We start from the raw sequence: 21,189 nt of genomic DNA on the forward strand, positions 1-21,189 counted from the left end.
GCTCAATGTTTATAGGTTTTGTTCCATAGATTTAATAACACTACTGGAAACTTTGGGAACAAATATAATGCATTTTGGATACAGTGATTACCAAAGTACAGGGATTGGATTACAGGTATTGCCAAAAGGCATGCAGGCATTTTTGAGCAATCCGCACATACATTTGGTTTCCATTTAAAATAATCGTTTTCTGCAGAATTGCTCTTTGTTCATAACTTTTTTTTATTTTAACAGTTTACCCTAACTCATGCCTCCCAACATTTTAAACCAACAAAGAGGGACGCTTTAGGGGAGTGTGCCAAGCGTACGACTGTTATGAGAAATTATTAGGTGACTTACTAATAACAATTTATGGAATTAAAATGTCATTTATTTACACAGACTGATTTATTTTTTTTTGTAAATTCTTTATTTTGTCGCGCAGTTGAGTACAAAAACATATACAAACGCCACAACAGCGTACAAGCGCACTTAAACATGCTGAATAGTGGTACAGATATGTAGCATTTGTGTTCTTTGGTTACGTGGTTTTCGTCAAGCGCCATCACAGCGTTCATTAAGATGCATACAGGTTTAACATTGGTGTGACTGTGAGCACTGTTTAAACATAGACAAACTTGATAATAACAGGCTGAACAGAAATGATGAATTGCTGCAGTACTATAGATTACCGCTGTATAGTTAAGCCTACAGGTCTGACGGAAAACAAGGTAGGAGCATCAATGCTAAGAAATATGACTTGTAATTTATGAAGGCAGGAGCGTCAATATTATGAGAGATGTGACACATAGGTTATGAAGCTAAGGTTAAGGTCTTCTTCACCTATCTAACTCTAGTAGTTTGGAATCAATGTTGCGAGTCAGTTTCCAATTCCTTACACGTCACTTTTTAGAAAGCGATTCCCCAAATCTCAGCTTCAACCCGGATTCTCCTATAAACTCTCTGTTCAGATATGGGTTGTGTCTGCATCCAGTCGCCCTGATTTGCCATAGAGCGAATGCTCAGCTCCTATCCTCCGGTCAGTTTGTTGTGTCATGTCTTGGAAATTGGTTCTCCATGTGTCTGTTCCCATCCTACCTCTGTCTTTCGGCCTTTGTTTAAGTCGATATATTGTGTCCATGTGCGTTGCTTCGTGTCATGTCTAGATATCATGCGTCAGCGTGTTCGGGTCCTCCTGGCTCTGGCCTCCTCGGACGCAAGTCACACCGCATTTACGTAGTCCCTCAAAAAAGTTACGGGAATATGATGTGGTAGGTAGAGTAGAGCGAGGGGGAGGAAGGGGGTGGAGGATAACGTGTCGAGGCGCGCCTCCCAAGTCCCCAGGTGCTGTGTTGTGTGTTCGTGTCTCCCTAAGTTCTGGGACGTGAGAGATAAACATACCATGGGGTCCAGATGTCGACATGCTTGGTGCTTCTCCCTAGTAGTTATGCGTACCGCGCCTCCGCTGTGTGTATTTCCTCAACTCTCTGTAGCCGCTCTGCAATGGTCGGTGGATGGGTTTGTTTCCATCTGACTGGTATAGATGCCTTTGCTGCGTTAAGCAGGTGTCTTAATATCGATCGTTTGTATTGGGCTATCGAGCCTTCCGTGTAGTGTAGTAGAACCATTTCTATGCTAAATTCTGGTATTTCTCCCAAGATTGTCGTAATTTCTCTCTTTATGTCCTCCCATTACGGCTTAATCAGCGCGCAGTCCCACTAGATGTGCCGTATGGTGCCTGTTTGGGTTTCGCATCTCCAGCATGTATCTGCGGTTCCCCTAAATATTCTGTGTAGTAGAGATGGGGTCCTATACCATTGAGAGATTAGCTTAAAGTTGACCTCTTGATACCTTGTGCTTATGGAGCTTTTGTGCTGTAATATTAATATCTGTTCCCATTGTGCCTCTGTGTATGTCCTATCTGTTAACTCTTCCCATTGTCTCTTAAAGCATTTTTCCTTGTGTGGTCTCCTGTGATCAACTGCTGGTAGATGCATGATACTCTACCATCTGCGCCGGTATTGGTCACACATAGGTGTTCAAACCATGTCTGCTCCCTGTGTATCGCTTCTCTGTTGGGGAGGTTGTAGTAAAAATGCCTCAATTGTGCGTAGCGAAATCTGTGCATCAACGTCTGTTGCGTTGCCGTGCTCCACTCGCGTAAGTTTCTCAGCCCTGTGTTGCTCAGGACCTCGGTCAGCGGGATGTATTCTCTGTCTCCCTCTATCGGCCATGCAGATCGGTGTAGTCCCCCACCTATCTCAAAGTGAGTGTTATCGGGATCAAGGGGCTCGGTTGTGGAGAGATATGTTTGTTCCGCCTCAGGGAAGACCACGTCTTTAGCGTCTGTACAATGGGCGATTCATTGCCCAGTTTTGGTGCCGCGTCTGTCGAGCCTTGCCAGATATACGTGCGGAGAGCCTTGTTTGTGCTTTCCCTATCTAGGGCAGCCCATAGTTTGTTTTTGGACGCTGTATGCCAGTCTCTGATCCGCTGTAGAACTGCTGCCTGGAAGTATTTGCGGACGTCTGGTAATGCTAGTCCGCCCCAAGTTTTAGGTAGGCATAGTTTGTCGTAGCTGAGTCTTGCTCTCTCCCCCTTCCAGACGTATTTTATCACCGCTGTTTTAAGTGTCGCAAAAAATTCTGGGGGTATGTGCCAGGGAATGGTGTTGAAGTAGTAAAGCAGCCGTGGTAGGATATTCATTTTAATCCCTGCTATGCGTCCCTGCCAAGATATGTGGTCATAGTTCAAATTTTTCAGGTCGAGCAGTATTGTGCGTAGGAGGGGGGTGTAGTTCCTGGTATATAGCTCTTTTGGGTTGCTGGGGATCCAAATTCCCAGGTAGCGCATCTGGTCTGTACACCAGTGGAAGGGATGTCCGCGTTTGATCTGTTCTCTCACAGCCGTTGGGGTCGCTATGTTCAGCAGTTCGCATTTAGTTTGGTTAAGCTTCAGCCCTGATATCCGGCCATAGGTATCGAATTCCGTCATCAAAGCCGGCATTGAGCTGAGAGGGCTGTCCACAAAAAAGAGCATATCGTCCGCATATGCGGCTACCTTATGTTCCTGGTCCTTGTGTCTAAACCCTCGGATCTCTGGTGTCTGCCTTACCCTGTCCAGGAATGGTTCCAATGAAAGGGCAAACAGGAGCGGCGACAGCAGGCAGCCCCGCTGAGTGCCATTGTGAATGGTAAAGCTGTCTGTGAGTGCGCCATTCACCCGTACTCTGGCACTAGGGTCAGTGTAGAGCGCCTCATTCATCTCCCCAGGCCGACCTTATGTAGCGTTGCCATCCTGAAGCTCCACGTTACCCGATCAAATGCCTTTTCGGCGTTCGTGGAGAGCATTAGTAGTTCTGTTCTCTCTTTAAGGGGCAATGCCTTTATGGAAAACGCCCTTAGGGTGCAGTCCCTGGCTTCCCGGCCTGGCACGAAACCTGTTTGGTCAGGGAGGATTAGGCGCGGCACGTATTTTTGTAGTCTTGTGGCGATGATTTTGGTGAAGAGTTTCACATCTGCGTTAAGGAGCGAAATTGGTCAGTAACTATTGCAGCTTTCTGGGTTTTTACCTGGTTTAGGTATCACAGTGATTGTGGCTGCTAAAGTTACAGACTGATTTCTTAACACATTTATTGTAGTTTAAAAAGGGATACTAGTCACCAAAACAAATTTAGCTTAATGGAACACTATCGTGAATACAAAATTATTTCCTAACACTATAGTGTCCCTCTGCCTGTGCACTTCCCTCAAACCCACGCAGTCAAGAAAGGGTTAAAAAAAAGTCTTCACTTACCTGATTCCAGTAGTGAGGTCTCTCCGCACTCGGTCACGGCGACGGCAACATCACGGCAATCTTTCTTTCCTTTTAGGAAAGCATTGAATCAATGTTTTCCAATGTTTTGGGTTTTTTTTATTTAATTTAATTTTTGTTTGTTTTTATTTTTATGCAAAGTGTGTGGACATCCAGCATGCAATTCCAGAGTTGAACTGTGTAAATGCAAGATGCACCTCTAGTGACTGCCTGTTTGTTTATGCATCCTTGCTCACACCTCACTGCATATAATGTGCACAGCCTTCCTAAACACTTCTTGTAAAGTTAGATATATTGTTTACCATTATTGCACAGTCTGTTTAATTTAGAATTCCATATCTCCTGCACTGTTAATAGATTGCTAGACCTTGCAGAAGGCTCTTGTGTGTGACTAAAGTTCAATTTACAGAGCAAGAGATACAAACTTCAGAAGTAAGTTAACATCTGATTGAAAGTGAAACCATTTTTCCCAAGCAGTTTGTGTCTGTCACATCCAGGTGAGGTGTAGCTAGGGCCAGTGGCGCACACTTAATCCGTGGGCCCCTCACCCTTCCCTCCCCTCCCCTCCACGCACACGCACACACAAAATGTTTCCTGTTTCCTACCTTTGTGACTTTCCCTGGGGTCCAGTGGTGGCTCAGCCTGATGGGAGTCAGAGTTCCCACTCTGACTCCCTCCTTCTTCCTCCCGCGCGGGCTGGGCTCTCTGTATGCTGGGAGGAGTGTCATTTCCTCCCAGCTTGTGATGTAATCACAGGGGGCCCAGTGGCGCTGTTAAAGCGTCCAGCGCTGACCGGGCCCCCTGATAATCCATATCCATCGGATAGATTACACAGAGGGCCCGGTCTCTGTAATCACAGGGGCCCGGTTGCGCTGTTAAAGTGTCCAGTGCTGACCGGGCCCCCTGATCCATATCCATCGGATGGCCCTGACAGTATGGGCCACCCGATGGACCCCTTAACATGCGGCCCCAAAACGTGGCAGCGGGGGTCCGCAGGGCGGCCAGCCCCCTAGCGTGACAGGCCCGGTCACAGCTGCGACCGCAGTATGTACGCCACTAGCTAGGGCTAAATTAACAAACAAATTGATTGCACAAAAATGGCAGATGTGAGCAGTGAGACTTCAGATCTATACACAAAAACGGCTTGATTAAACTAAAGTTGTTTTGGTAACTATAGTGTCCCTTCAAAGAAACAATATTGTGAGTATTATTGCTGTGAAGCACTGCTATGCACATGCCAACAAAATGGCGCTTCCAGAAAAAGGAATATTAGGATAAAAAGAGACAGAGGGATTTGGGCCCAAATTAGGGATTGAACCTCCTAAACAGGGCACTTGGGAGGTATGCTAAAAAGGATAGTAACTAAATATCTATAGGGTTATTCACCAACATGATAATTCCAAGTCAATTTGAAACTGAAAGCCAGAGTAGCTAGACTGAACGCATAGCTAATCTAGAGAATGTTGACCTTAAATTTTAAATTAAATTGGAATTTTTATTTTAGTAAAAAAGTTATAGTTTTGTACATGTGCTGACCATCCACTGTGTTTTTTTTTTTTTAAACCATATGTGCATAGAAAGAATTGCACTCAATTTCATACATAAAATAGTTTACTGAAAACCATTATCTGTTGATTTTAAACGGTGCATGAGCAAAGTTCAATAATCCCTTTTAAATATCCATGTGTATAATTATTTCATTGCTACATTTAATAAAAATAATAAAGAAACTTTAAAGTGCTTCCCAATTTATTTAAGGGATTGTTGACAAACCAAATTGTCATTATTTGTCAAAACAGCTGCCAATAGTTTATCTTGGCTACATTGATCTACAATTCAGCAGTAACAAGATATTTTATGAATTAAAATTTTAACTGCTGAATATTATGGTTTGAGAGAAAATTATGGTATATACCTTGTAACCCCTACAATCAGTGGTAGTGGTTATGATGTGCACTATCTTGGATTGGTGTCACTTTAAAAAGCATAATAAAAGTCCATTTATACCCTGTAGTAGAATTGCTGGCAGAAACTATTTTTGACTTAGTTGGGACTTACTGGCATGGTGATGGCAAAGCGGCAAAGAAAATATATGGTCTACAAGCACTTTAAACTTCTTTTTTAATAGAAGGTTAAGGGTCCAAAATAAGGTCCAATTTCATAGCAAATAAAGCTGTAGCTTTTTGAAATGTATATATTCCAATTGATGAAGAAATTTGTTAAAACAAGGGTAATTTGTACTGGCTTAATGATTCAGATTTTTCTTTTCAAGGACTGCATCATCTGCATGGAAACACTGAACTCTCAATCAGGCTATGCTGATTCTTCAGAAAGCAAAACCATCAAGCCTGCGGCAGTGGGAAAATTAAAGAATTGTGGTCATGTGTTCCACCAGCTATGCATGCTGGCTATGTATAACAATGGAAACAAGGTGCGTATTCACTCACTCGAACATTGCCTCCTTAGAATACTAATGAAATCTGAGGTCTTGTGAGAGGAACTAGGGGGCAAGAGATTTAGTTTGTTTAAATGAACATTGCTGCTTCTTCCCTCCCCTTCCCTCCCCTCCCCTTCCCTCCCTCTTTCGTCATTTATGGAACAATGAATTGTGGTGCTAAGTGTTTATTTATTCCCAGAAATGTGTGCTGTAGTCTGCCTTACTTGTTTACATGCTGCAGGTGTAGTTAGTCTTGCCTTGGTTAATTGAAAGAGTCAGACTCTATAGAAGTTGCAGAAAGATTGTAAATACTCATAAGTCTTCAGAATAACCATGTTTATTTACTTAAACAGGTAAGGGTCTGAAAGAAATTCTCTAGCAGATTTTATGAACATTTTATTTATTTAACAGAATACTACAGTGTGATAGATTATTTATATATATATATATATATATATATATATAATAATCTATCAATAATCTATTTGTTTATTTATATATATATATATATATATATATATATATATATATGTATGTGTGTGTGTGTGTGTGTGTGTGTGTAATGCTTGAGCGTTCTACCAGATGACCCCACTCATTAAATAAAGGGTTAAGTTACCATTGATCCATGGCAAAGGGGTCACTTGCTACAGCTCCCCTCTACCTGCTGGGGTATCATCAGAAGGAAGCTTAAACTTCTGTTTTTTGCTGGGCCACAAAGCAATCAAGAACTTTGAGGGTGCAGCCTTGTCGCATTCTAAAACTGCCATTAAGTGTGACATAGGGGACAATTGTTAACCTCTAGAGCACTGAAGTGCTTAGCGGTGTGGAGTGTTTCTTTAATTGGAAATGTTACAACTAAAAATAACAATAGTGAATAAACACAAAATATAAATATATATAGGTTAGACATAAGCAAATATTTTAGGGGGGAAAATTGATATGCATTTGTTGTAACACTTCTCTTCTTGCAAGATCTCTAATATTTGTTGAATTTTGTCATAGTAAAAGTGTGAAATGAAAGAGCAGCCTATTGGCTGGTGAGGAGGAGGTCTCTTAAAGGACCACTATAGGCACCCAGACCACTTCAGCTTAATGAAGTGGTCTGGGTGCCAGGTCCATCTAGGATTAACCCTTTCTGCTGTAAACATAGCAGTTTCAGAGAAACTGCTATGTTTACCTATGGATTAATCCAGCCTCTAGTGGCTGTCTCATTGACAGCCGCTAGAGGCGCTTCCGCGCTTCTCACTGTGATTTTCACAGTGAGAAGACGCCAGCGACTGGCTGTGCGCACGCAATCATGATGGCAAAAAGGAGGAGGAGAGTTCCCCATGCCGAGGGAGCCCGGCGGGGGAAAACAGGTAAGATTTAACCCCTTCCACTCCCTAGAGCCCGGCAGGAGGGGGGCCCTGACGGTGCGGGGGACCTAGAGACCCTATAGTACCAGGAATACGAGTATGTTGTCCTGCCACTATAGTGGTCCTTTAAGAGAAAGGTAACTGAAGTTTCCTATTATCCCTTATAAAAGGAGGGGGGGGAAACAAAACACAGTCTACATACATAAAGCACTTTCGCACACTGAAGTGCTTTAAGTATTTGCAGTATTTCTTTAAGAGCATTTTAAACTGCTTGCAATTTACAATCTTCATTACTACTGGCATGCATTTGTTTCCATGGTTATTTAGTTGCTGTATAGTATCTTTATAGACTACTGAAGGATTAACACTGATTTCTGAGCCACATAATTAAAGAGGTTTGTAGATATGGATGTAGGTAAACTAATTAAACTGCAATCCCGACAGGAAGAATTGGTATACAGAACTGGCACATTATAATGCTCTACTAGATTAGTTCACAGAATTCTTTCTTTACAGTTTTTGCAAGTTCACCTCAATGTTCTTTTACATCCTACATAAATAAACTAGAGTATACATGGCAAATCCCTATTCAATAGATGATTTTCTTTTGTGTGTTTTCAGCTGGGAAATGTGTGGTGACTAATACAGAAATATTTACATTTTCTATATATTCGCACTGTAGCCTCTATACCCACAAACAGACAACGTCCATTTTCTTCTTAATGGCTGTGTGTAATAAATAACTCTGTAAAGAGCATAGCTGTTTATGCGACTGTGCACAGTATCATGTGTAACAGGCTTTAGGACAGGATCACAATTGCTGCAAAATCCTCAAAACTCAAATCTACCACAGAGAACCCAATAACCAAACACATTAGATGTGATTGTGATTCAGTAGACCGAAGTCAGGTGTGTCAGTATTTCCAGATCTCATATTCTGGCCTTAACATGAATTGTAGGAAATTGACTAGGGAATTGCAAATTTTAGTGAATAGTTTTGAGAGTAAATGTCAGTGAATCTGCTTGTGACGTTCAATTCTATACTTATAAATGCAGATGTTACCATTGTTTTCTGTCACTGTTGCTAATTTAGTATATGAACAAAAACACATTTTTTAGAACTATTTTTTATTAACCACTAGTAAACTGTATTGACTGTTGTACACACACTGCTCTGGTTTGCTAAAATGATTGTAGATGTGTTTCAGCGTGTGTGTGTGTGTGTGTGTGTATGTATGTATGTATGTATGTATGTATGTATATATAGTGTGTATCTATTTGCAGATCTTGTGTTACATAAGCTCTTACTTTCTTCTCAAAAAATGTTTTTTCACTTTATCAGACATAATTTTCAATATAATACCCTTGACCTTTTGTTTTTTGTCTTGTCATATGATTCATGCGAGTTGATTTTGTTTTAAACACACCTGTAGGATGGCAGCTTGCAATGTCCCGCATGTAAGGCCATCTATGGTGAGAAGACTGGAACACAACCAAAAGGCAAAATGGAGATTTTCCTAATACCTCAATCTCTGCCTGGCCATCAAGACTGTGGAACTATCCATATTGTGTACACAATTACCCCAGGAACACAGGTACAGTTTGTCTTTATTTTGGGATGAAATTAACAATTCTCCTACTAGATTACCGATAGATTTTTTTATATTGTTGTCTAAGACTCCACTCCAGCACATTGGATTTTAAATGACATGATGACTAACAGGATAAAGTACTGACTCTTGGCTTTAATCTAGGGGTATTTTACATCACTAAAGAGAGAAACATACATATATGCTGTGAAAACAGCTAATGGGTTTTCAGACCCAGAAAGGGGAATTTACTTTATTTTCCTATGTGAGTCACCTAACACGAATCCATTTGTAATTGGCATATGTTTCATTTGCCAAAGACAAAACAGAAAGAAAAATCCCCTGACACAAACATCAGCTGAAGATGACTGAACTACAAGCACGGTAGAAATTCACTGGAGAGATAATCTAACGTCTGGTGATGTTAAATGCAAAGCATTTTGTATCGAAGTCCTGGATATGACAATTTTCTTTATTGTTTACCGAACTAATTCATTATGAATATAAAGGCTTGTAATTCACATACACTTCATGGTTTCTGATATCAAATTAAAGCTTCTACTCTACTTTATCCCCTAGTTAATATTTTAATTGTATTTTGATGGGCTCCAAAGCCTACACAGCAATGTTTGTGCTGCTATCCAGTTACCTGTCAACTGCACTATCTTTTTATGTCATTAAGTAATGTGTTTTCTTGTAAGCACAGCATTTATTGCTACTGTATTTACAAATTATAAGAAAATACTGACCTGTATTAAACATTGAATTCAATTATATGATAAACAAATGAAACAAACGGCTTTTGGTTTAATGTAGCACCAAAGTTGAGGCACTCTAAGAACCATAACCACTACAGGTCACAGTACTGGTTGCTGTGCATAATCAATAATATTAGAGTACTGAACTTTTAGTTTTTGTAAAACAATTTTTGAGAATGTGGCTCTTTTAGGATTAAAAGTCTTGCACCTTTGCTGCAGCTTGGATAATGCAAAAGTTATCTGTATAATAATAACTTCACTAATAAGCTGAAAGTACTGGGTTATCTCACCCACACAGCCTATTATTGATGTTTAAGGTTGGACGGATACTGGTACAAGTCAAGGCTGATGAAAGAGCCCTGGATTTTGTCAAAACACTTGCAAAAAATTTGAAGAAGAAAAAAAATAGAGGGAACGTACCTTTAAATATTTAATCGATATAGAGCATAATGTGTGGGTGTTCGATACTTTACTATTTTTTTTTTTTTTTTTTATATATAATTAAAGAATAATATATTATAGAGCCATATCCACAGAATTAAACACAGTTGTACACTAAACTGATTTACATTGTGGTGCAAGTTAAACTCATGTATGGTTTAAATATATTAGTATGTGAAATGGTTGTTCTGTATTACTCTAGATGCCGTGCACAAATTGGTACATTTGGAGCTATATTGATAATCATGCCATTGTTTTTCATGGCAGTAGATTCACTTTCAGCATACCAACTATGATTTGCTCTCTATTTTTGTGGCCCGTGGCCCAAATTGTGCATTAGCGTGTACTCAAAATATAATGGTATCAATGATGCTTCCATGTATTTATTTACATATTTAACGATGTTAACCTTTACTTGCTGTTTCGGCAGGGTCCTGAACACCCAAATCCAGGAAAACCTTACTCAGCTAGAGGCTTTCCCCGGCATTGTTATATTCCAGACAGCAGCAAAGGAAGATTGGTAAATATATTATGCTTGGCAATCAAGGATACAGCATTTCCAGAGCTAAATCTGTAGACCCTTTTTTCACTTTGATATTTGCATTGTTACCTATGTATGCTGTAATCTCTGTACATCACATTACTTGCCTCTTGACTGTACTAGTAAAGTCCTGATATTGCTCACCGTTTTAATTTATTTTAACAAACATGTTAGAATGACAAAGGGCAGCATATGTATTGAATCTCTTGAACTCGTTTTATTATTTTTTAAAGCAAAAAAAACCCTGAGATCTAATTTCTAAGCCTTATCTTTCCACAAAAGCACATTCCCAGAATACACCCTGTATAATATGCAAAGCTATGTGAAACTTCTCAATAAGCAAAATTCCAACAACACAATGGTTGTCTAAGAAAGATTTCAGGGTGTAGAAACAGGATCTGAAGAAACCGCGTGGTTTGGAATCTACTTGTAACCTAATCCACAAAGAGGGTTTCTTTCCAGATTCCACTAAACTTGCAATACACAGGTGTGCCCACGCACAAAGCTATACATAGTGTACACAGAGAACATGCAAATAGCAAGGCTTAGAACTTAAAGTCCTATTCTACTAGCCTGGCCTAAAACTTAATCACCACTGCAAGTCAGAAACACTAGCCTAGAGTGAATTTCTACTGACTGGGGCTAAATATTCATCTCTCAGTGGCTAGTGGAGAGCTTTGAGCCCTGCACAGTATCTATGCATATAATTGGGAGACATAATATCAGCATACTTATGTTGTGGGGGGAGGGGGGGGGGTGTAAGCAGTACAGTGTCCTTCACCCTCTAAAGGGATTCAATAGTGCCAGGAATATAAAGCTGTATTCCTGGCACTGTAGCTTCCTCCCTCCCTCCCTCGCACCACCCTGCCTGTGTGAATGAAGGGTTAAAAAACCCTTTATTTACATTTACTCACCTTTTTACAGCGCCGAAGTCCCTCAGTGCTGGGTTGATGCTTTTCTATGGTAGACAACCACTGAGAGTTTCTCTGGAACTGCAATGTTTAACATTACAGCACTAAGTGCAAAAGGGTCATTGCGTCCAGACCACTTCAATGAGCTGAAATGGTCTTGCTGCATACAGTGTCCCTTTAACCCCTTAAGGACCAGACTTCTGGAATAAAAGGGAATCATGACATGTCACACATGTCATGTGTCCTTAAGGGGTTAAAGGACCACTCTAGGCACCCAGACCACTTCATCTTAATGAAGTGGTCTGGGTGCCAGGTCCAGCTAGGGTTAACCCATTTTTTTTTATAAACATAGCAGTTTCAGAGAAACTGCTATGTTTATAAATGGGTTAATCCAGCCCTCAAAGCCTCTAGTGGCTGTCTCATTGACAGCCGCTAGAGGCGCTTGCGTGATTCTCACTGTGAAAATCACAGTGAGAGCACGCAAGCGTCCATAGGAAAGCATTGATAATGCTTTCCTATGAGACCGGCTGAAAGCGCGCGCAGCCAGCCGAATGGGAGGAGAGGAGGAGGATCGGAGGAGAAGAGCTCCCCGCCCGGCGCTGGAGAAAGGTACGTTTTAACCCCTTTCCTCTCCCCAGAGCCCGGCGGGAGGGGGTCCCTGATGGTGGGGGCACCCTCAGGGCAATATAGTGCCAGGAAAAAAAGTGTGTTTTCCTGGCACTATAGTGGTCCTTTAACTGCATAAAGTTTTACAATGTAAATACAGCATCACTGCAGACTTGCTACTCAGGAATATATATTGTATATATCATTAATCACACACCAGTTATTGGCTATACTGGCAACAGAAGACAGAGCTACATACATCGCATGATTCATTGTTTGGCACTGAAAAATACATGGATATTTTTTCGTAATGTCTGCATGTCAATAGGGCTGTTCTTAAGGTTCATAAAGTCACAGGTTATAATTGCTTTTATCGCAAGTTTCGATGTGCTATGTTTGAATTCTGTGCAGTTTTGGGAAAGCTGTTTTCAAGTGGTTTGACAGAAACGGGCATTCCCTGACCATAGCCGGATTACTCATTAGGCAGCCTCTTAGGGCCCAGGTTTGGGGGAGCATTGTTATGTGTACCAATGTCAGGTGCAGATCACTCAGAGTTCCCCTGCAGTCCCATGACACTTCTCAATGACTCAAAGTCATTAACGGACTGCTGGACCAATATTGATGCAGAACACAGCTTTCCCTTACCGGATCACCAACGAATGGTAAGCAGGAGGAGGAAAACACCCTGAGATGCTACACACACAACACTCAGCTCTCAAACAACCCCAAATACAGCTCTCCGCCTCCACCACACACAGCACTCATAATACACGCAGGCTCCCTCACATACACACAGCACTTGCAGAGCACAGCCCAGGGCTCCTTAAAGGTGCCATAAATCTGGCATCCTACCTACGGTTCTGGGCAGCCTTTAATAAGGCTCTGTTCCTGACACCCTTTTGTTTGACATGTCTTAATGAACAAGGTTAAATTATTTGTAAGATTTGCTAAACTTCTGCTTCCCATTCTTTATCAAATTACCATTAAACTTTCCACACCATTAAATTGAGAGATTCAAGGTGGGCAGATCCTTCTACCCTGCAGTTATCACAGCCCCAGTGCTGTGTACACTACAGAGCTGCCCTCAGTTGAGTTTCCCTTTTATTACCCCTCAGTTGATAGCCCTACTCATTTGACTTTTTTAATATTGGATGCATAGCTAGCACACAAAATGCTGTTAAATGCCCTTTATACATTAATAGATACAGTTTGTACTGGAATAAAGGATGTCATGTAAAGTAGACAGAGACTGACCAAACCACTTTATAAATGACACCCTTACTGCTTCCATTGGAATAAAGTAGATAGATTTTCACACATGGTTTCTCCATTTTGGCTTTATTTTTGTTAAATAAATCATGACACGGTGTAATAGGTCATGTGTTGTTCATCTGAGGTTGTATTTACTTAATGTTGAGACCAGCTGAGGCACAGATGATTGTTATAATGTCTTGAAATGTAAAACCATAGAATTCAAAGAGGATGTACATTCTTTTTCTCAAGACTGTATATAATATTAAACTTTCTTTTCTTGTACTAGTTTGATGTTTTTAGATGAAACGGTCATAACACAAGCAAGATTAAACCATGAGTTAAATGGTTACTCTAAGCACCATGACCACCTCATTTATTTGCAGTTAACATAGTGCTTGGAGTAGCTTTAAAGACGCTGCACATACACAGTTAAAGCACATGGCTACCAGAGGGTTAACCCCATCTCCACCAATGTCATTGGCCAGCCCGGAACAAGAGTTCTAGGCTGGCTTACATGAATTCTGCACATATTTGTAATGTGATGGCACCATGCATATCATACTGACAACAGGCATACAATGACGGCACTCCCTTCCATGCCACCCAATTGTCCCTTTGCCAGTCTTCCCTTACATCCCTCCCCCCTCAAGTGAGGGAGGTGACATCACAGGAGGAAGATTGTGCTGAGAAAAAACTTGACCTCTGCACAGGATAGAAAAGCAAGTTTATTCTGACTTTATTTTAATGGGGGGACATGCAAGCAGGGGTTACTCAATCACAAAACAATGTTTCATTAAAACACTGTTGCTGGTTGGAGTAACCTTTTAAATTTAGTTCAGTTTGTTTGTTATCCAGCTACATCTTTTGTTGTTCACAAATCGACATACTCTACAATAGCTGCATAACAGTAATCGTGTACCTTTACAGCTTTTCAACTTGGTTTTATAAGAACCATGCAGGCGTTTATGTGAAATAGCTTGTGACCCCATTGTAGGGAAATAATCTTATTTACTGAAACAAACTGTTAATCCTCTGTTTCTAATTATAACTTAGTGGCATTTTGAGTCACTGACTGTTGTATTTAACTCACTCTGCTTCAAAAACAAAAAGTCTACTTGCATATGCACACTACAGTGCAAAGATTTAGGCAAATGTGAAAAAGTGCTATAAAGCAAGAATGCTTTAAAATATAGAAATGTTATTTGTTGATTTTTATCAATTAATAAAATGCAAAGTTAGTTAACAGAAGAACAGTCTAAAACAAATCCACATTTGATGCCACCATCAAAACATCATTGCCTTCAAAACATAATTAATACTTCTAGGTACATCAATCACATATTTCTCTAAGGGAGTTAGCAGGTAGGTTGCTACAAACATATTGGAGAACTAACCACAGTTCCTCTGTGGATTTAGGAAGGCTTGGGTGCCTCTTTCTCTTCATGTAATCCCAGACAGGCTCGATGATGTTGAGATCAGGGCTCAGTGGGGGCCATATCACTAAGACTTTTTTATTTTTTTCTTTGTCAATCAAGGTTTTGATTTTATCTGTATGTTTGGGCTTGTTGTCATGCTGCAGAATACATTTGGGGTTAGATGCCTCCCTGTTGGTATTGCATGATGACTAAGTATCTTCCTGTTCTTCTCTAACTAAATTCCCAACTTCACTGTTGACACTCATTCTAGTACTGCTCTCCAGTCTTTCTGCATGTCCCTGCATATTTTTAATGTAAACATGAGAGAGAGCGCACATAGAGGACTCCAAGTCTGAGGGTTCTGCACAATATCTTGGCTATTCCTAGAACTGCACTCTTCTGGAAAGTGGTCTCGTTTGTCCCAACTCGGATCTGCGGAAGCCATTCCTTCAACGTGGGGGTCACAACCCTGAGTTTTCCTATCTTAACTGGGACTAGTACTGCCTCCACTTTCTAGCTCCTCCTTCAATCCTTATTTGTTCACCTTCTTATGTTCCTTCTTCCTGATGTAATAATCACTGTTTACGGCCACATCCACCACCATTACAAACTTCTGTTCCTTATCTACCATCACGATGTCAGGTTGGTTGGGCACTACTTGCTTCTCTGTATGGATCTGAAAGTCCCAGAGGATCTTAACCCTGTCATTCTTAACTATCCTATTTGGTATCGCCCATCTGGACTTAGGCATGCCCAGCCTGTATCCTGTGCAAATATTTAGGCACACATTCCCAGCAACCTGGTTGTGCCTCTCAGTGTATGCTGTTCCTTCTAACATCTTGCACCTTGCTACTATGTACGGCTTTGTCTCAGAGGTCTCTATGCACATTCTGCACATTGGGTCTTGTTTGGTGTGGTAGACACCAGCTTCTTTTGATCTGGTGCAGAGTGCCTGTTTTGTGCTGGTAGGATTTCTTGATGTGAGCAACATCCACTATTTGCTGTTGTTACACCCCATGGAGCGGTTTATCTTGCCATGGAACCTACTTTTCTGCATCCTCTTTCTGTTGTTGTGTCAAGGCTTTCATTAGCAGTTCATCTTTGGTAAGTCAACTTCGTGATGTACTTGTGGATGCTCTATGTTTTACCCAGGACTGTGGTTTTGACACTCGTCAGGCCCCGGCCTCTTTTCTCCCACCTGCTGTGCAGTCTCGATTTTAGGTGGAATCCTCCTTTCATAGTGAGTAGATTTTGGGTCTTGACGTCTTTGGTGACCAGCTCTTTTCTTACCCAGGTTATCTTGCCTGGGTATGTGATGACTGGTAGGGTATATGGTTTGGAGGTTTTTATCTTGTTCTTGCCACTGAGTTGGAACTTCAGGACCTGTCTGACTCTCTGCAGGCACTTCAATGTTCCGATCTTCTTCATGGGATGCCTTGTGTTTGTGGTACCCCACTCGCCTCACTCCCCTTCTCTAACATCAGTTGTTTTAAGTGTTAAACTCTGTAATATTGATCAGTATTGCTTCTGAGGAGGTGAGAGATACTCTTGAAAGCTTGTCTTTTAAGTATTATGGTGGTCCAATAAAAAGGTATCATTGCATACTATTTACATAAATGCTGTAAAATAAAAAGTAATTACATTTTTACAAACCTATTAGAGTAACAAACAGGTCACTGTGGTGAGAAAATGCTAGGGATATCTCCATTAATTAATGGATATCTCCATTAATACTGCTGTACAGTATGGTTTCAATGTCCGTAAGCTGATAATTTCCTTTAGTAGTAAGATGACAATAGAAGTACAACTTCTAGGAACCCATGATGTGCCCATAATGCACTGTATATGTGCAGTAATGCTATAACTAGTGAGTTGTTCTTGCATCTCCTATGTGACCTTCTGGTACTTGGACGCCTTCTGTCCTGATCATCTTCCAATTTTTTGCTATCAAACACCCACACTTACCTAGCCTGAAAAACAATCCAATGACCTTGCTGTTAATCCTAGTTAGGTGGGACAGTGAGTCAATGACCTGCTTACTCTTGGCATACAGCTTGATGTTGTCCATGTAGAGTAGGTGGATGATGGTAGCTCCACTCTTGAACCACTTGGCTAAGGGGGTTGAGGTCTATGCAGAACAGCATTGGGGAAAGTGCATCACTTTGGTATATGCCACTATTGATCTTTACTTGTGTTATTGTCCTTGAATTGTCTTCTATCATTGTTTTCCTTTTGCCCATTGAAAAAAAGGTATCATTGCATACTATTTACATAAATGCTGTAAAATAAAAAGTAATTACATTTTTACAAACCTATTAGAGTAACAAACAGGTCACTGTGGTGAGAAAATGCAACTCCAATCTAATTTAAAACCTGAAAAAGATAAAGTAAATGTACATCTCTTGGTTTCACAGGTGTCATTAAAGTGACAGTATTTCTTTTCTTTTTCTTCCTAGGTTCTAGAGCTCCTAAAATTGGCATGGGCAAGACGATTAATTTTCACGATTGGGGTATCCAGCACGACTGGTGAATCTGACACTGTGGTGTGGAATGAAATCCATCACAAGACTGAAATGAACTCTAACATAACAGGACATGGCTTTCCTGACCCTAACTACCTGGACAATGTAATTGCAGAGCTTGCAGCTCAAGGAGTCACAGAAGAAGGCCTTAATGCATAAAGGACTATCCAGGTGGATGACTTCTGCAGTTTTGAGGCAGGAGCATTCATTTCGTTATAAAATGCCTTAAAGTTTGATTTACGTTTATACTTTTTTTTTTTTTGTAATGCAATATTGTCTTAAGGAGATTCACTGAGAAGCTAGGGATATCTGTCTTGCTTTGAATACAAGCTGGCATGCTGGTTCATACTTCCACCCCTGCAGGGCGGGGAGTGGTCACATAAATACTCCCATCAGTTTGATTTCTGTACATGTCTAATACAGTACAACATGCACTTTGCTAGGGGAAACTAACATATATTTCTTTACCATAAGAAAGGAACTGTCACTTTTTCTTAGCTAATCAACAGTCCTTAATGTGGTGAATAGAAATACAATGAAAGGTTTACTGGAGTGAGATATGCAGTAGAGGTAACATCCGCTGTCTGCCTCCTTTTGGTGGTGGCCATCCTCTCCCGATTCTCTGATGTGCATGCACATAAGTGTGCATCTGTAATTTGCATCGGTTGTTGTGTTGTGCCAAAATGTTTGACACAAAAATGGGTTTGTTTGGGGGAGGGGGGGGGGGGGGGGGATCCAAAGCACAGTGAATAACATTGGAATCCAAAGTTTTCATTCAAATTAAATTAAACAAATCGTGAATACGATGGCAAACCAGAAGGCATGTTTCATTGCTGGTTTTTAGTTTCTTCTACTATATCTGGGTACATTGATGACACTTGGCACAGAATATAAAATATATTTACGATATATATGTGTATATATATCTCAAGATGTTCTCTAGATCTTATTATACGGTTTTACCAGTTAATATAAAAAAACTGACGTTCCTGCTATATCTTTTGTTTCATATATTAATTTGTTAAAACATTTGAAGAGACATGCATATTTTATCTTAGTATGATACCCCACCTCTTACTGTTTTCATGCCTTATTGTATAAATTACCTTTAAAGGAGCACTCGCGTATGTTAGGTGCAATATGTAGGTTAGATTATATCTTGCTTTGCTGATGTTTCATTTGGTTTTATTTTTGGGGAGAAAATAAAACATTTTGTGACATAGTAACTTTTTCAGACTCACTATACATTTTCTCTTTTTATCTCCATTAATACTGCTGTACAGTATGGTTTCAATGTCCATAAGCTGATAATTTCCTTTAGTAGTAAGATGACAATTGAAGTACAACTTCTAGGAACCCATGATGTGCCCATAATGCACTGTATATGTGCAGTAATGCTATAACTAGTGAGTATCGTGATTAGTTGATCCTTGGCAGATGCTGCATTTCCAGAAACCTTAAATGTTTCCACTTTTTCATCAATATTCTTATTTAATTGTTTTACCAATTTTTTTTTTTTTTTAAATGCCCTCTATTTAATGTACAAAAAAAGAATAAGTCAACAAAGTAAACTAAGCCTGGAGTGTCTTGAATATATCATCCAGTGGCACAGGGCAATGCTATACTGGGCTTTAACTGCAGGGCTATTACTTGTGAGACTTGAAATTAATTGCTAGACTTTCAAAAAGCATGCATTCATCCTCCTAGATGTCTGTTCTAACTTACATGTACTGCAGGAAAATTCAAAAACTGCAAACTTGTGCTCAAAAAATGCCATTCTCATAGCAAATTATTTAAGCCCTATAGAAGTGTTAACATTATTTCTCACAAGTTGGATGGATGAAATGGGGAAACATATACATGCCATACTTTTGTTTTCCTTCTATTATTTTGCCTGCAACTTATATTTTTTCTATAACATTTTAAATATCATAGATATTCTGAATATATGAAGCATTAAAATGTACGAGACATTAATATTATCTATATATTCAAAGATTGAAAAGAAAATGCTGAAATGTGTGTGTTCGAATAGGTTAATGTGCCATACTGTGTTTCTGGCACTATATAATGCATCCTCTTTTTGTACAGTAATATTTTTAACATATGATTGTGCCTTTTACAATGAGAACAGTGTCTTCTTATTGTATGCTTAAAATGAACATTTTGATTTTCTTTATTGTGTATTACCACACTGGTGTTACTAGCTCTTACTGTCCTTTGATTGCTGAGATCAAAGTACAAACTCTCGGTAGGCATTAAAGCCATTTATTCTCTTTATGGATCCATACCGAACGTTAATCGACCTTTGTGTCGTTGCTGACGCAAATACAAAGGGTGAGGGTGAGGTTGTTGGTCATTACAGCAAAACTGTGTAAACTATTTCACTTTCATTTATCATTTACTTAAACTACTGAAGTTGGTTTAACTACATTATTGTCAGTCTGTATTGATATATGTTTCTTTAAAGTACGAATCTTAAAATTCATAAATATTTTAAGCATTTTATTTCCTTTCCTACAAAATCTGAATTAATTTAATAACATTTTGATATATGAGCATATAATAAACTAAAGCAAATAGCATACTGTTTTATCCTCCCTATGTGAAATCTGTGTTGGTTTGTTTATGTTGTCACATTTATTTCATTTTCTGCTTGAATTTACTTTGTATGCCTGTAACCATATTTTTAGATTTAAAGGGGCACTATAGAGTCAGGAACAAAAACATGTATTCTTGACCCTACAGTGTTAAACCCACCATCTAGCCCCCCTGGCCACCTCTTGCCTCCCTAAATATAGTAAAATCTTACTTAAATTCAGGGGCTCTGCCTCTGTCTGCTGACATTCAGCAGAAGTGGTGGTCTGAGCCAATCACAATACTTCCCCATAGGATTGGTTGAGACGGTATGGGGCAGAGCCAGCACAAGTCAAACACAGCCCTGGCCACTGGCGGATTCCCCCCCCCCCCCGAGAATCCGAGGTTCTCCCTCTCCCCTGCCGGCTAATGCAGGGCTGGCGCTGTCCAAGCGCCAGCCCTACAATGTGCCTTCATGGACTGGAGAGGGAGATAATTTGTATTTGGTGGGTGCTATTCTGCCCCACATGGTTCCAGTAAATCTGTGTGTCAAATTTGCAAGTCTCTGATTTGTCCTATAAGCTTCCCTTAAAAATCTGACATACTATCAACATTTTTGCTAAACTGAAGAGGTGTAAAAGAAGACAAAATTTGACAGGTTTCTGAGTTAGTCTACGTCATAATTATAACGTTCACTGGGAAATCAGAAATGAGGGGAGGGCAGCGGCGTACATACCGCGGTTGCAGTTGCGACTGGGCCTGGCACTCCAGGGGGCCCGGCAGCCCTGCGACCGGGTACCAGGCCAGCTGCCACATTTTGCGGCCCCGGCTCGCACGGCAAACCGCCGGGGCCGCATATGGAGGGATCCATCGGGTTGTCCATGCTGTCAGGGCCACCCGATGGATATGGATTGTAAGGGGGCCCGGTCTTTAAGAGCGCGACCGGGCCCCCTGTGATTACATCAGAGCTGGGAGGAAGTGATACTCCGGT

The 21,189-nt window shown here is 40.4% G+C and overlaps 1 protein-coding gene across 2 annotated transcripts in view; it reads left to right on the top strand.

Moving 5' to 3' along the window:
• The window catches only part of DTX2 (deltex E3 ubiquitin ligase 2), an 88,447-nt gene extending 70,117 nt beyond the window's left edge, over positions 1-18,330 (top strand). For both annotated transcript variants that reach the window (XM_063444576.1, XM_063444577.1), the window contains 4 exons: positions 6,065-6,223; positions 9,018-9,179; positions 10,803-10,892; positions 17,556-18,330. In XM_063444576.1, coding sequence (XP_063300646.1) covers positions 6,065-6,223; positions 9,018-9,179; positions 10,803-10,892; positions 17,556-17,780 — 636 coding nt within the window. In that variant the 3' untranslated portion in view covers positions 17,781-18,330. The remainder of the gene's footprint in view (positions 1-6,064; positions 6,224-9,017; positions 9,180-10,802; positions 10,893-17,555) is intronic.
• The last annotated feature ends 2,859 nt before the right edge of the window (positions 18,331-21,189 follow it).

The sequence above is a fragment of the Pelobates fuscus genome, chromosome 1 (assembly GCF_036172605.1).
Source record: "Pelobates fuscus isolate aPelFus1 chromosome 1, aPelFus1.pri, whole genome shotgun sequence".
NCBI lineage: Eukaryota > Metazoa > Chordata > Amphibia > Anura > Pelobatidae > Pelobates > Pelobates fuscus.